At 44.2% G+C, this 14,947-nt stretch overlaps 1 protein-coding gene across 1 annotated transcript in view; it reads left to right on the top strand.

The window, feature by feature from the left end:
• The first annotated feature begins 2,262 nt into the window (after positions 1–2,262).
• The window catches only part of mylka (myosin, light chain kinase a), a 36,372-nt gene continuing 23,687 nt past the window's right edge, over positions 2,263–14,947 (top strand). The window contains exons 1-5 of the mRNA XM_084689225.1: positions 2,263–2,455; positions 6,930–7,086; positions 13,160–13,367; positions 14,292–14,337; positions 14,690–14,855. Of these exons, the coding sequence (XP_084545351.1) occupies positions 6,934–7,086; positions 13,160–13,367; positions 14,292–14,337; positions 14,690–14,855 (573 nt within the window). The 5' untranslated portion in view covers positions 2,263–2,455; positions 6,930–6,933. The remainder of the gene's footprint in view (positions 2,456–6,929; positions 7,087–13,159; positions 13,368–14,291; positions 14,338–14,689; positions 14,856–14,947) is intronic.

The raw sequence follows: 14,947 nt of genomic DNA, 5'->3' as shown, positions 1-14,947 counted from the left end.
ATATGGACTGTTGAGGAAGAGGTTTAAGAATGATGTCAGGGTTTTTTAAAGTGAAACCACTGATTTTCCAAGGGAGAACAGATGCCGTTCTTGTATCATGTATCCACTCCTCTGAGTGGCCAGTAGATGGCCCTCTACATTTAATTTATTAAAAAGACAATGGGAAACTTTGTGTGACAGATTTCCATAATCTCTTCCTCTTTCATACAATACATAACATTTCCTGAGCATGCATTGAAACATCTTTCACCACCCCCCACACAGACACACCTCCCCAAATGTTCAATATTAAGACAATTAGTCAATTCAACCAAAAAAATAATTTTCAGCACCAAAACCCTTGTTCCTTGGCCAAAGCAAAACAGAACAAGTTGTCCACGTCTATTTCCTAATCTCTTGAAACAAAATGACAATATCCTTCTTCCTGGCAGCGTTGTGGGCAAATTGGATAAACGCCTTGCCAAAAGACATCCGTGAAGCATTCCCAGAAACCACACGGCGTATTGGTGTGCTTTAATCAGAGTGGTGGAGCCCTGCCAATTACAGAGATACTGTACACCCCCAGACTGACAGGAAGAGGATCATTAGTTCATCAGAGGCCTGATAAGCTTCGAGAGACGCCTGAGGTCACCCCCCTTCCATCATGTCAGAACCCTCTGTAGGTCAAGGTCACAAACCGGTACACATTGGACGGCAAACAATAAATCGAATATGTAAATGCAGCCATGATGCTCTGATGGCTTTGTCCAGTCTGTGTACAAATGTAAGGATTGTTATTTTGTTTTTTTAAGCCCACTGGAGTAAGAAATAGCTTTCAAATACACTGTGTGACAAAATATAGGAGACTGCACAATCCAAAAAAATCAACAAACATCAAATATGATACATCATAACAGTATTACACAAGACGGAAAGACTACACAATATCTTCATCTTCCACACACCAGATTCAGGCTGATGTGGCATGTGCTTGGCAAGCACCAGCGGTGCCCCGTAGCTCTGTAGCGGGCTTGGTTTCTTACAGAGCCTGGTTTGTTTTGTCTGCAGTTTCGTTTGAGGCAGCGCTCTCAGAGAATGTTTACTTTTACCTTTCCTGTGGGGGGCTTCTGATCCACTTCCCATACAGGGCCAGTGGCTAGGGTGTTGGTGGGGGAACGGCGGGGGTATTTAGGAGTGTCCCTATTCACAGACACACACATCGAGCATGCAAAGCTTTGAAATGGATAAAGACTGACTGGTGAGCACTGTGGTTACACTAACAGGCTAACGATTATTATGCCACACAGTGTACAGTGATTCCAGTAAGACTTTTGTGCTCTACACAAAATGCATCCGAGCCCTTCTAGTCCTGTAGATTCATTTTAGGATTGGGACAAGTCTTCCTTAGATTTCTTTGGTAGCTTGCAACGTTTAACTTCACCATAAAACATCCTGTCTGTTAGACTATCTATGATTAACCCATCCCATCTGAACACATTATCATAAATTCCAAGCCTTCCATCCAACTCCAGCTGTTGATGCTTCAGTGCATTTTGGTATGATAGACTTCCACTGGCTGCATTTTCAACAGACAACTCCAAGTTTTCCCTCTCTCGCTCTTTTTCCGGCCATGTTTCCTCCTGACTGACTGGCTGGCTACTGCTGCCACTGGGGAGTGTTGACAGACTGTGAAATCAGCTGTGTGTCACCGGGTGCTGCTGTGACGGCCAGCAGACTGAACAGGTGTTTTCACCATTCAACCCTCGCAGCCTGGATCCCACACGGACCAAATGACCATTCCACATGTTCCTACGTTGTCTCCCCAATTGTGCACTCTGCAATTCCACGGCTCAGGGAAGGAAGTGAAGAACATGTTTAGCCTAAAGAACCCTGTAGCCTTCTTCTCCGCAGTTCTAAATGAATATCATGCATAGGTAAACCTGCAAGATAGCTGTAAGGTGAAATCTTTCAGGACGTCTTGATGTCATGCGCATGGTTCAACGTTACATTTTACCATGTACCAATAAACTAATTCCAGAGAGATTCGTTTACATATGTGACATTTGTGTAGGGTTACAGCAATCATACACAGGCTGTTCTTTAAACGTGTTTTGAATTGGGTTGCATCGAAAATGTTGTTTAAAAACGACATATAGTAAACTGTAACTCAATCTTAAACAGAACAGAAACGGCTCATTTTTTGGACCTCCCCCTTCCACTTTCCAGCAAGCCATCCACGACCAATGAAAAGTCTCAGTGAATGTTGTTAGGACAAGAGCCAGAAAGTTTGATATCGCCGAAGAAACGCTCAGGTTTCTGACAGAGGTGGACGGCGACAGGTCCGCGGAATAGTGACTGTTTTGATAGTGTCCCCTTGCTTGGAGGAATTGAGAAGAACGACACAGAAAGAGCGGAGCGGAGGAGAAGCGGTAAAATATCTTTAAGAAGCGCTTTCCGGCTCTCTTGTGCTGTTTTGGTGAGTCCAACTGTAGTATTGACCTGCATCTGACTGATCACAACTTACCTACTAGGGTAAAAAAATAAAAACATTTGGTACTACGTCTTAATCAGAAATATTTTAAACGTAAGTATTTTGGCTATATTGTAATTTAACATACAACCTGGACCAGCCATTCACTTTAAAAGTTAAAATATTATAATAAAATGTACTTAAAATACTCCATGTACAGTCATACAATATTTTGAACAAAATAAACATTAAAGCATAGATAGAACTTATATCAACATTTGCACAAACAAGTAATCAGTAGCCTAAGTATATGACCCATTTGGATAGGTGAGTTTTTCATCACGTGTCAGTTAAGTCCCCAAATGAGAACTACGCAGAATTAACCAGGAAGGAAAGTGATTAGCAGTGTCATATCCTATCTGCTACTGATCTGGTGGACAAGTTTAGTGAATAGTGCCTCTAATATGAATGTTCACACTTCGGGGTAGTTGATGTCATAAGGTCAGGAGATGCTTGTAGTTTAAAATGTGTTATCTTGTTAAATGTTATGCTATAGAATATTCTCTTTAGTAAATTTGAATACCACATTAACAACTGAACACATTTAGTAGGGAATAATATGACTGAATTAATGAAAAAATTATAAACTGAAGAATTAATGTAGCAGTCCAGGCAGTAGACCCTGGGTCTCGGCCATTCTTCCTGAAGCTCAGCAGATCTTCACACGGTGCCTGGATTGCAGGAGGAGGTATAAAACAGATGGAAGGTAGAAAACACAAGTGACAGTAGATCATGGTTCTATGGTCTTCTTAGACTCAGTCTCAGTTGTGATTGTGTGGTCTTCTCCCAAATCTCAAGTGTAATATCAATGATTTTAATCAGATGGACAGTAATGGCGTCATTCATCACTGAAAGGGATTAAACTGAGAACATCCACACACATAATTGCTGGAAAGACGCATAACCCTGAAATATTTACAGATATACCCTTTAATAATCCCGGCTAATAGCTCCATCTTCCCCTGTGTCTTGCCAGCTGTTCTCTGGAAGCCTGATACTCTGGCTGGGAGTTTGGCTCTGGTCTGAGACAGTCTTGAGCTGCAGCAGAAGACTGGAGTCAGCATTCTGGTCTTCAGCTCTGGTGACTGACACAATGTGGCTCAGTAATCTGGCTGTCAATACAGCCTCGCCAAAAAGGCTACAATAGGCACTGGGAAGCAAGAACAGGCCAGAGATATGCACTATAATTGCATTGAAGAATAATGCAGGTTTTTTTTTTATTCAATGCATTGAATAAGTATCTTTGATCTTTCAAGCTGGTGTGGGAAATACACTTGTTGAGAATTGTGCTCCATCATCCTGTGCTGAAAGGGCCGTGTTACAGGGCAGCTAATCTTATCTCAGTCACGACAGTGTCCTCTGTGTTCTTCCTGCTACTAGCGCTTAACCCTGTTTGTGTGTGTGTGTGTGTGTGTGTGTGTGTGTGTGTGTGTGTGTGTGTGTGTGTGTGTGTGTGTGTGTGTGTGAGGTGGGCATCGTCTCCTGGTCCTGTGTTCCCAACTTGCTGTCAGGAGTGTGTCACACAGACAACAGAAATATTTAACAGTATACGTTACCGAGAGAATCAATGTTCCCAGCACACAGGTCTGTGAGGTGTGATAAGTCTAGTGGGAGACAACCCTGCCTCTGTCTGCATGGCCTTCACTGCAGGCTATCTCATGCTAAAAGACTCCATCACAGTTCAACGACCCCTTGACCATGTCGTTGTGGTGGTGTATTAGGTGTTCACTAACACAGGTGCCACAGCTGTGTACTCTGTCACAGAGGGTACAACATATTTGCTCCATGTGTTCCCTGTTTGTCTTTCTCTGACCTCTCACCCTTCAAATCTCCCTTTTTCAATCTCTCATTCCAATGAATGCTCATTGTTGAGTCACACAGACAGAATTCTTCATTCTTCTGGTACAACAATTTTTAAGACTGCGATTGATTGAAACTTTTACAACATATTTGGAATCAATTTTTACAATAGATTTAGAATCCACAAAGAAATGTCCTCCACTTATCCTCTCGCACATTTTTACCAATACTTTGCTGTTATTCTCTAATGAACTAAATCAAACATTGTTCCCTTCTGAATCCCACACGGCTCTCATACATGTTCCAAGCCTGATGTCACCATCCATCCGTAGCAGGATAAGTAATGAATCAGATCTGACTGAGGGCCATTCAAAACAGCGTTGGTCAAATGAAGGCCAGAGCTGCCTGTGAATGCGCTCCGCTGAGTGTCAGCACATAAAGAACCAGCACCATCCCCTATCTCTGTTTTCCAAGCAGAGATTAATGGAACACTGGTCTGTCTGTGGCGCCGCCGATAACAGCCTGATATTGTTCTAGCAACATGATAGATAACGCCACTCTGATACAGGATAATACAGGATAATCATGTTTTCACGAAATGTAGCAAAATTGGAAAGAATCACATCATTTTTGTAAAACAGCAAAAACGTGGACAATTGTTGATAGTGTGCACGAATACAAGATAAGTTATTAAGTTGAAAATGATTGAGTTGATACAGCGCACCAATGATTTGCGAGTTTGGTTGGAAGTTATCGTTAAAAGGGATTGTTGTCTCAGTCAGGGAACTGTTTATGTTGATGTCTGTGGTGGATGTGTAAGTCAACACGAAGCAACCCTGTGTGTGTGTGTGTGTTTGCAAATGTTCACAAAGCCGAGGTTTACATTCCACCTTAAGGTTATGACCTCACGTTGAGTCTCCCAGTGTGTGTTCCCCATCTCTGTTTCCTTTCAATGGGAAACTACTGAGACACTTGTGAATCAAACCGTGTAGTGTCTGGTTAATTTGCACCATGTGTGCTTGTAGGAGAAGCGTCATGCAGCCATGTATTTGCTAGTTGAGGAGCCATATTCTCCAGAGATACAGAAAGAGAGAGAGAAAGGTAGAGACTCGCCTAAATCAAAGAAATCAATAGGTTTTAGGCCAGACTGAGTTGAAAGAGACAATTGCATCCAGTTCTGTGTACATTACATTTAGTCATTTAGGGTGGAGTACTTGCCCAAGGACACGTCATTTTTCACGGCCGGGAATCGAACCGGCAACCTTCGGATCAATCTTCAATTCCCTAACCGCTTAGCCATCTGATTCTAGTTATGCTGTAACAGATACGGCTATATGGTCACATGTGGGAGGCACTGCTGCGTCTGTCTCCTTGCTAATAACCTGCCCCATCGCTCACTGACTCAAAACAAGCACCTCCTCAGCTCAGGAGAGGAAGACAACCAAAAGAGGAAAAGAAAGATACTGTCACGTGTGTGGATGAAACTATGAGGAATGTCATTTTTTTTTTCTTCCCCCACATATGCATAAAACAAAAGCACATGCTCCTCACAGCCACCTGATCTTCTAACTTGCAGACTATACTTAGAATGGAGAATGAAACGTCTTACGCAGGCCTTCTTGGCGTCTCCGAGAGGAAGTGTGTTTGTTTTCTTACCCTGTGCACCCCTCTGTGGTTCATCCAGGCTGCGTGTGGAGCTAGCTACACACCAGGCCTAATGTTTACACCTCCCTCTAGATTACATCTCCTCACAGCAGTGATTCTGATCACACACTCCATGGTGGGCTTCGCCTCCAGCATAACAGGAACACTGTGGTTATTATAATACATTGATAGCTGATCATATTTCACTTGATTTCCATTAGGGGCAGAACTACAGTATATACGTTGAGGACATACTCATGGGATTTTCTCACTCACAATCTTAAAGGGTTAAGGTGGTGTGAAATGCCTTTGGTATGATATATGAATATGGTTCAATGATCTTGTACTTATATGGTGAGGCATTCGAATCTCCACTATAAGTCCAAGTCACATGAATATACGCATCTCTGGTTATGGAGTATTCACATTCTAGACCGTTACGCATGTGTAGCCTGGGATGTGATAGCTCTGCCTGAGACTGACTTATGTTATCCAAAAATGTCCCCGCTGGACCACCAGGATGTCTTTTCGCCCCAGTGGTAGATGATTGAGGTTTGCGAGTAGGATCTGTGTCCCACCAATCTTTCAGTCAGAATTAGTTCACTTACTTCCTATTAAGTTTTAATCAAGGGCATGTTGACTTTATCCCAGAAACATGTTGAGTGTCTGAGAATGTTGAATCCTATCCTGGAAAGTAAACACCTGAGGTATTTCTCAGAAAACATGAGGAAAAGGAAGTCCCATATATTTCCTAATACCTCCCTAACTACTTCTGCAGCCAGCAGGGCTGGCCTGCCAAGGCTGAGCTTATAGATGAGTGGAAACAAGTTAAAAACTGGTTGTACAGTACATCATAAACTCAAGGTGTTGAATATAATTAGTCTCCACAAAGAAGGACACCGTTTCATGGACAGGAAATGGGCAAATGTCAGATGTGAACTACCCAAGTCCTAACAGAATTCTAACTTTTTGACAGAAATATGGCCGATGTGCAGCTAGTAACAAACACTCGGATCTCCAAGACCAGCTTAACGCTCGGCAGAGGTTCCCCTAGCAACGAGCCTCCAGCCTTTACCTTGCCACCCCGCAATGCCCGGGTTAGCCTGGGAGGGACAGCGCGCCTTGATGGCAAGGTAAGTCACCCTCACACACACACTAGACAGTACAGTAATACTCCAGTAGTACTTTTGTACTGTAGCTAACTCTTACTCTGCATTCCTGTTGGCACCCCACACCCTATGGCCTTCAACAGCCCTCTCGTCCTCCATCCTGGTTGGAGTACAGTTCTATTGTGCTTTGAGTGAAGGTGCTGAAGCAGTCTTTGTTGCTCTTGGGTCAGAGTCAGATGTTGTCCCGCTATCCTCTTGTTAGCAGGGGGTGGCTGGGCCAAGCACTCTCCGTCACTGGGCTGCTCAGATAACACAGATAAGAAGGAGATCTCGACTTGTGGGGTTGAATTTCCTGCCTGTATTCATCTGAGACAATTTTTTGTCAAGTTATGCTAGTTAGTGCTTTTGTTTACTGAATAGTTCATTCAACAAGCAGACCCCAGGACATGGTCTCAGATTTTTCTCTCACTCCTGACTTTTGTCCTTCCAACAATTGTATTGTTACATGGTCTACTGCACATGCCGGTATACAGTATATCCCTGTTGTCTGTCAAACTAGACAAACTCTTCTACGTGTGTGTGTGTGTGTGTGTGTGTGGTCTGTGTGTGATGTTTTGACACCTCCTAGACCCGGATGGTCTGCGGTGGTTTCTGCTATCCTTGTTATTCCATCAAGTGTGTCTGAGCAGGCAGGGAGTTTGATTTCCACTCTGTCTGTCTGCCTTTATGCCTGTTTGTCTGTCTACCTCTGTCTGTCTTTTTGTCTGTATTTCTTGCTGTCTGTCTTTCCTTCTCTCATTCTCTCTCTGTCTTCTTTTCTTTCTTTGTGGTCCAGTACAGAGCACAGTTGATGCCAGGATGCACCATGCTGTCATTGTCGCTGGGCTGGGCTGGGCTGGGCTGGGCTGGGCTGGGCTGGGCTGGGCTGGGCTGGGCTGGGCTGGGCTGGGCTGGGCTAGGCTGGGCTGGGCTAGGCTAGGCTGGGCTAGGCTGGGCTAGGCTGGGCTAGGCTGGACTGCCAGGCAGCCATTGTAAAACATAAAAATGTGTTCTTAATGTGTTCTGGTTAAATAAAGGTTATACAAATAAATAAACACAGCACATTAAAGCACAGCATAGCTGAGACCATAATGTTGAGATTAGCACAGGTCAGGATACTATTTACCCCAAACTACCCCATACCGCTAACAATCTTTTTACTTCCTCATATCCTTTCAAATACCACAAACAGCAACCCCAAACTACCACCTCAAACTACCCTAACTGCCCTCAAAGAACCCCATAAAATCAAATTAAACTAGCTGGTGTCATCATTGAAGTATTTCATGGAAAAATCCCCCTAACAACCAGTGAAGGTTCTTGATTGTTAGATAAATATACTTCCTTATTTAGCTGTATATGGAATCTGGTAGTAGTTGTTAACACATGTGCACCACTAGCCTTTGCTCTACTGTACACACAGCAGTGTAGCTCCTGACCAGTCTTGAACAGCAACACAGGAAGCAGATGCCCATCTAATCTACTGGTTTATTTTCCTTCATCGAGAAGTTGATAGAATATGTACAGTAAATCAATTCCACATTTTAATGGTTGAAATGTGTGCATGGAAATGTAAACACATCTCCACCTGACACCATTCTGACATTATGTAAGGAGATGTTTAGGCACACAGTCTAATGAATATGGCTGTTCTAAGGAATTTGGCCCTGGATGGCATTGAGCATTGAACAGTCCCAGTCGCTGTAGAAAAAGAGCTGTAGAAGCACCATCCAATGTGGGATGTTGAGGGATACTTTATGACTTTGTTAGTTATTAGTTCTCTATGTACAGGATCTGCAGCAGACAATGGTAATCTTCCTCTGGGCAAACTGCTCTGTCTGGTGTCTGGTGGGAGCGTCTCCTCTTATGACCCATTAGCAGTGTGACTACAGTAATGTGGTATTATTTACTGACTCCAAACACAGACATCTGGGCCTGTCCTCGCTCACATTCTTTTCCTGTCGGCTGCACCAACAATAACACTACTCTCAGTTGTTATTCAGACACCCTTAGTCAAATGTGTAACAGTTGTGCTTTCCTAACATCTGCACTGACCAACACAGGGGAGGATAGTAAGTGAAACTGTTTATATATTGTATGTATACTGTATTCTCAAAAACACTTTTGGATCTCCATCGCTGCTTACGGGTTTTCTCCATCTCTCAATGCCCTGTAAATACTACTGTTCAATTCAAGACCCAACAAGCAGCTAATTAAAACTCGACGTGAATATCCGTTGAGAGGGCTGAAGTCATGGCTTGTTAACGTCTTTTATAAGGAAGGAAACATCCTCTCCTTTAATTTGCTGTTTTAATGAATCCTTTGTTATGGTTGGACCAGGATGAGGGCTTGTTAGCAGGAGCAGAGCAGGGAACGGAGAGGTGGGTCAGTGCTATCCCTAAACACCCTTCAGCGCCTGCTCCTTAAGTAGAGGTTTGGATGGGCATAAGCAAAATGGCAGATATTCCTCTTAGCTCACCAGAGAACATTGCCTGTAATCTATCTAGCTAACACCTATCTAGAGCCGTTCAGGTTAGCGTGAGTGCCCGTGGTGTACAGGTTGTTGTCTCTGGCCAGGGCCAGCAGGGGCCTGTGGGTGAGGGGCTACCTTAGCTTAGCCTGGTTGAAGCTGGGTGAGAGTGGATCTATGGAATGCCCTCTAATGGGGATTAAAATATCTTCAGTCTTGTGACTCTCAGTTTCCTGGAGGGATGGTTCTTTTTTTTTCAGAACCGCTGGAGCAGAACCCAGACGGTCCCGGTTCCACTTCGATGATCTGAGACAACGCAGAACTTTCTTTCAAGTTTTTCATTTGGGGTGTTGCAGGGCTCTGTTTGGAGCCTGCGGTGCTGCACCATGCTCACCATAGGACCAAAAGGACCCGGAGCGTGTGTTGGTTCAGGGAAAGAATCTTAGTAAAGGTGGAATTAATGAGAATTGACATGCAAAGATCGCGTTGGATGTACCTCAGGAGCATTTATAAAGCTCAAGTGTAGGATTGAAAGCGCTTTGGACATCTGTCAGCCAATTGCTACACACACATATAGGGCCTCCCACCACTGATTTATGAAGCAGCTTGAAGCTCAGATCAAAGGCAGCAAGTGCAGTAAGCGTTCCCCTGCTCCCAGGAGCCTATAGGGTGTCTGTGGGTTTGTTACTTTGAGATGTTTCTCTCCCAGGCAGCATCCATCACCAGTGACGACCCTCAGTCATCCATCTTCTCTTCTCTGGGCCTGTCTAACATGGAGCAGAGAAGAGCCTCACCTCTCCATTACCAAACAAAACACATCCATTGAGACACTGTCCGACTTCATTTGTATTTTTTATTTTTTTGTATTTTCAATGCATTTCTTGTTTTGTTACAGAACCATCCACTGTATAATTGCGACAGTAGTGGAGACTTGATGTCTGAGGACAACAGTCTGTTTAACAGTGATCCTGTAGTGTCTGCCTGCTCATCCAATGTGAGGTAGCTGATGTCCAGCGAGTGTCCCTAAAGTGCCTGTCCAGTATATTGCATTCTTCCTGTAGTGTTTCATGCACCAGAACCCTGGTTTTAATCAGAGCCACTGATTGTCGAAACAAGGAATCTGGCCAAGTAGCATGCTGGTGTGACTGGTGACACTGACAATGGTGGTTTCCCCTACAACTCTCTGCTCGCCTATCCTCAAAACATTTTGTACCCCCCCCCCCCCCCATTCTCTACACAAGTCTCTCTCTCTCATTCTCTCCTTTTTGCTCTTTAATGCGGTGCCAGGGGAGGCAGTGGCTCTGCAGCAGAATGCTGTATTACATAATGACTTTACCTCAGAGGCAACAGGAAATATATAGGAGGTTTGGGAGAGGGGGAGGAGAACAGTATGTTTGGGAGGGAGGCTCCATGTGAAATCTGTCAAGGGGATGTAGGTAAAGACCTACTAGTGGCTGGTTGGCTGCTGGGCTATTGAAAGCAGATGTTGGCTAGGCTGGGCTACTCCTCCACCCTCCGTCCTCCACTCCTCTCTCCCCATTGCTCTCTCTCCCATGGCCATGTGTTCGAGAGGCCATATGCTTGTACAGGTTATGTTCAGATGTCTCCTACAGTACATTACAATAGGGTCCGTTACATAGATGTCATCCATCTCCATCAGCTGTATTCTTTTATGGACTGGCCTTTTCACACTCCAAGCGCCGAAAAGCTCTAGGTAGATCACAGCAGGTACAGTAGAATACAGAAGTTAGCGATCAGTCTGTATCATGTTTTCTCTCAGACTCCTGTTTTCTCAAACCCCTGGCCAGATGGAGACAACTTGGCTATGTGTTGTTGTTGGGGTGTTTTATGTTGCCGAGGGGAATATATGGAGACATTCAGTATGTATCCTGTGAGTGTCTGGTAGTTACTCTTCTACAAACCTTTGTCAGAAATAAAATGGGTATGTAAAACACTACAGGTGACCAGCCAGACCATTATTTATCCCTTGGAGAATGGAACTGCAACAAAGAAACAAGGACTTTTTTAAAGCATTCCGTCTTCTATGGTGGGTCCTATGCCAATATCCCTCTGTAGTGTACTGTAAGAGACAGTCTTGTCATAATCGTAGTTTTTAACCGGTATGCTTGCGACAAGCCAGACTATAGAGCTGGTGTATATTTTCTGGCTGCAGAGAAGAAAAAACAACCCAGTGTTTTTCATCCACTTTGAATGTGAACTTGGTCTTTGTGGATGTTTGAGGCGGAGAACTTGACCGCAAGAAGCTTCACCAACCAGAAGGCTGTTCAAATGTCTGTGGCCAGCTAGAGAGTGAAAGTCCAGCAGCTGAAGTTTTCAAGGAAATGCCAGTGTCTGTTTGAGTTAATAAGGACTTCTAAACCTAATATGGCTGTTTCTGGTCGAGCCTAAGGACAACGTGGTAATACAGAGGTAATGTTTGATTGAAGCTGAGAGGAGAGGCTAGCTTGACAGTCTGGAATGTGTGTGGTACAGTAGAATAGAAAGCGTGCACTTTCTTTTGCCCTGCTTGGAATTCGGGTCCCATATGGACCGCATCTATTGTCTACTTGCTGTCGGTCCTTATTAATTTGTATGTTCAATCTGAAATTCGTAACAGCTGTAGTGGTCAATGATTCTGTCCACCCTTTGTTTCCTCAATAAATCTGTGTGTGTGTGTGAGTGTGTTGTTTTTTTATAGCAATGTGTAACATTTCTTCTTGCTTGGCTTCACCATGGTCTAGTGAAGTACACTGTTCGAACTTCATTCAGTAGGTGAGTGGGAGAGGGCCTCTGGACACAACACCAGTGGAAACTGTGTGTGTTGTGTGTGCGTGTGTGCATGTGCGTGCGTGCGTGTGCGTGCGTGTAAGAGAGAGAGAGAGAAACATAGAGAGGGAGGTGAGGATGAAGAGAGAGATGGAGTCAAAAAGAAAGAGAGGTTGTCCACACTATATTAGTTGTGGCCCCTGCCTGCCTGGCTGCAGATTTGTGATGCTTCAAAGGACTCAGTGAAAACAGGCTGGATTCAGATCAGGATTAGCGAGGTGAATTTGAGAGGAATCAAAGAGAGCCCAAAGAGAAGCTCCTTAAGAAAGACTTAAAGTGTGAGAGGTGGTTCACATCAGGTCTGGGCCTGTTTTCATGGCTTCTGTTTCACAGGAGACACACCCGTTATTAGAACACCCGGGTGATTCCCCGTGTAATTCTGGGAACACCAATCAAAGAATTAGGAAGCATTGGGGTTAATCAGTAATGTGTAGTACTCTGTCTAGCTCTTGATATCCCTCTCTCTTATTTTTTTATTTATTTACTTCTTTTTTTTTTTGGAGGGGGGGGTGGGTAATTAGTTTGTTGAATTTGAATTTGTTCCTGTTCTTATTGTTGTCCTGAGAGCTAGTCAAGTTCTCTTACAGCCCGTGACCTCTTGTAGTCTGGGGATGACTATGTACCGAGAAGATGAAAAAGGAATATGTGAATCATGCTAGGTCTTTGTACCATTGGCACCCACAGTACTTGCTGGGCATCAATTGTTGTCTAAATGGAATGGTTCCTTCTCTTCTGGACCCACAAGTTTCTGTCTGACTGCAGGTTAGAGGCTACCCTGAACCCCAGATCACATGGTACAGAAATGGAAAAACAGTGACCAGTGGAGAGAGGCTCATCATGGAACAGAGTGTGCGTGGAACCTTCAGTCTGGTGGTCCAAGGTGTCCAAGAGGAGGATGGAGGGCGTTACACCTGTGAGGCCATGAACGATGCTGGCAGTCGGCAGGTTACCGTGGAGATCACCGTAGAAGGTACTGCAGAATGATCTTTTTTCCGTTCTTGCTGAAAATCCTAAAAAGAAAAAAGCTTTGTGTAATGAATAGAACATGTCTGCGCCAGACATTTTGAGCAGCAGCATTTTGATGTAACCTAATACACATACTGTAAGTCTCCACATATAACTGACTGCAGGCTTTCATGCTGTGCCCAAGTGATGTTTCAGCTCAATAACTCAGTGATGATAGGGAGGTTAAACATTCTCTTCAAAGCGCTTGTTGTTGAGTTATTACAGATGATGTCCTTTTCATACCCTCCCCTCTCCACCCTTTCAGTAGGCATGGATCAGAGTATCTCGCTAAGCCTACCATTATACATGGACGACTTGAACTTCCCCTTCTAGTTTGAAGTAAAAATATGTAGCATTGGCAGACTTGTCGTTCAGATTCTTTGGCATCCATTGCGCCAGCTGCCTGGTCTTTCCCACTTCCTGCGGTTATTGTGTGGTTAGTTTACATCAGCCATGAAGGAGGGGGCACTCCACCTTCCACACAGGAAAAGCTGCAGCACGTAAACATTCTGACATACTGTACTACTCTGTTTAGATTTACTAGCTCATAAACAGCTATTTACACACCTCCTGCTAGCTAAGCACAAACTGAAACATATGGAGCCTGCCCTCCAAAAGAGCAGGTTGCAGCACACATCACCTGGTACATGAATCGAGATATGAACCATTGAATGAGACTTCACTTCCATTTATGTTTGTACTTGCCTCGTCTTATGTCAGTGGTCTACTCTCTACTTTCTTTCACTCTCTCTCTCGGTCTAGCTCTGTCTCACTCTCCTTCACGAACTCACTTTCTCAGTCTCTCTTTCTCGCCGCCTCACTCTTGCTCTTTTGTAAACTCTCCTCTTTTTTAATTCATCATCTAAGGTATGTTTTCATCTCACTGTAGGGAATGCTGGGAAGAAATATGGCCTCCCATCTTCCACCAGAGGAGGGTAAGTCTCTTGTTTTATTCCTCCTGGGCTGATTCTTTCTCATTTTTCTCTCCTCTAAAAGGTTGAATAAAGGCAATCCGATTGCAACCATGTTTAATCTTCAGGATATAAATAATCTAGTGAGATAGTAAAATTGTTATCCAAACAGTGGGTGTTTGTCCAAGTGATGCTATTGAGCAGACACATATTTGGAGGATGATGTAGTGTGTAACTAAGTCTTAGTGAGTGAGCAGTCTGTACTTTTGCCAAACTTTCTGTTGCGGTCATGCCTTAACTATGAATAACCATACAGTTGACGAGTGGATGGCCATAGAACCAGTCTAGTAATAAACTCTATTTCCCATGATTCCAGTGGGCGTTTTGGAGTCCCAGCTGTGGAGAACCGGCCCAGTATCTGGGGGGAGAGCCCCCCCAAGTTCATCACCAAGCCATCTCGCACCTTTGCCCGAGTTGGACAGAGTGGCAAGTTCTCAGCTAAGATCACAGGGCGACCCCAGCCCCAGGTCACCTGGCTCAAGGTCAGACTCGACTCCACTCCACTTTCACTCTCTCTCAACGCCATCTCTCTTGCTCTCTTTCTTCCTTCGCGCCCCTCATTCCCTACACCTCT

This window comes from Hypomesus nipponensis, chromosome 23 (genome assembly GCF_054491055.1).
Source record: "Hypomesus nipponensis isolate SF chromosome 23, ASM5449105v1, whole genome shotgun sequence".
In the NCBI taxonomy this organism is placed as follows: domain Eukaryota; kingdom Metazoa; phylum Chordata; class Actinopteri; order Osmeriformes; family Osmeridae; genus Hypomesus; species Hypomesus nipponensis.
Note: the sequence above shows the minus strand (reverse complement) of the source record. Positions and strands in the feature narration are given on the sequence as shown.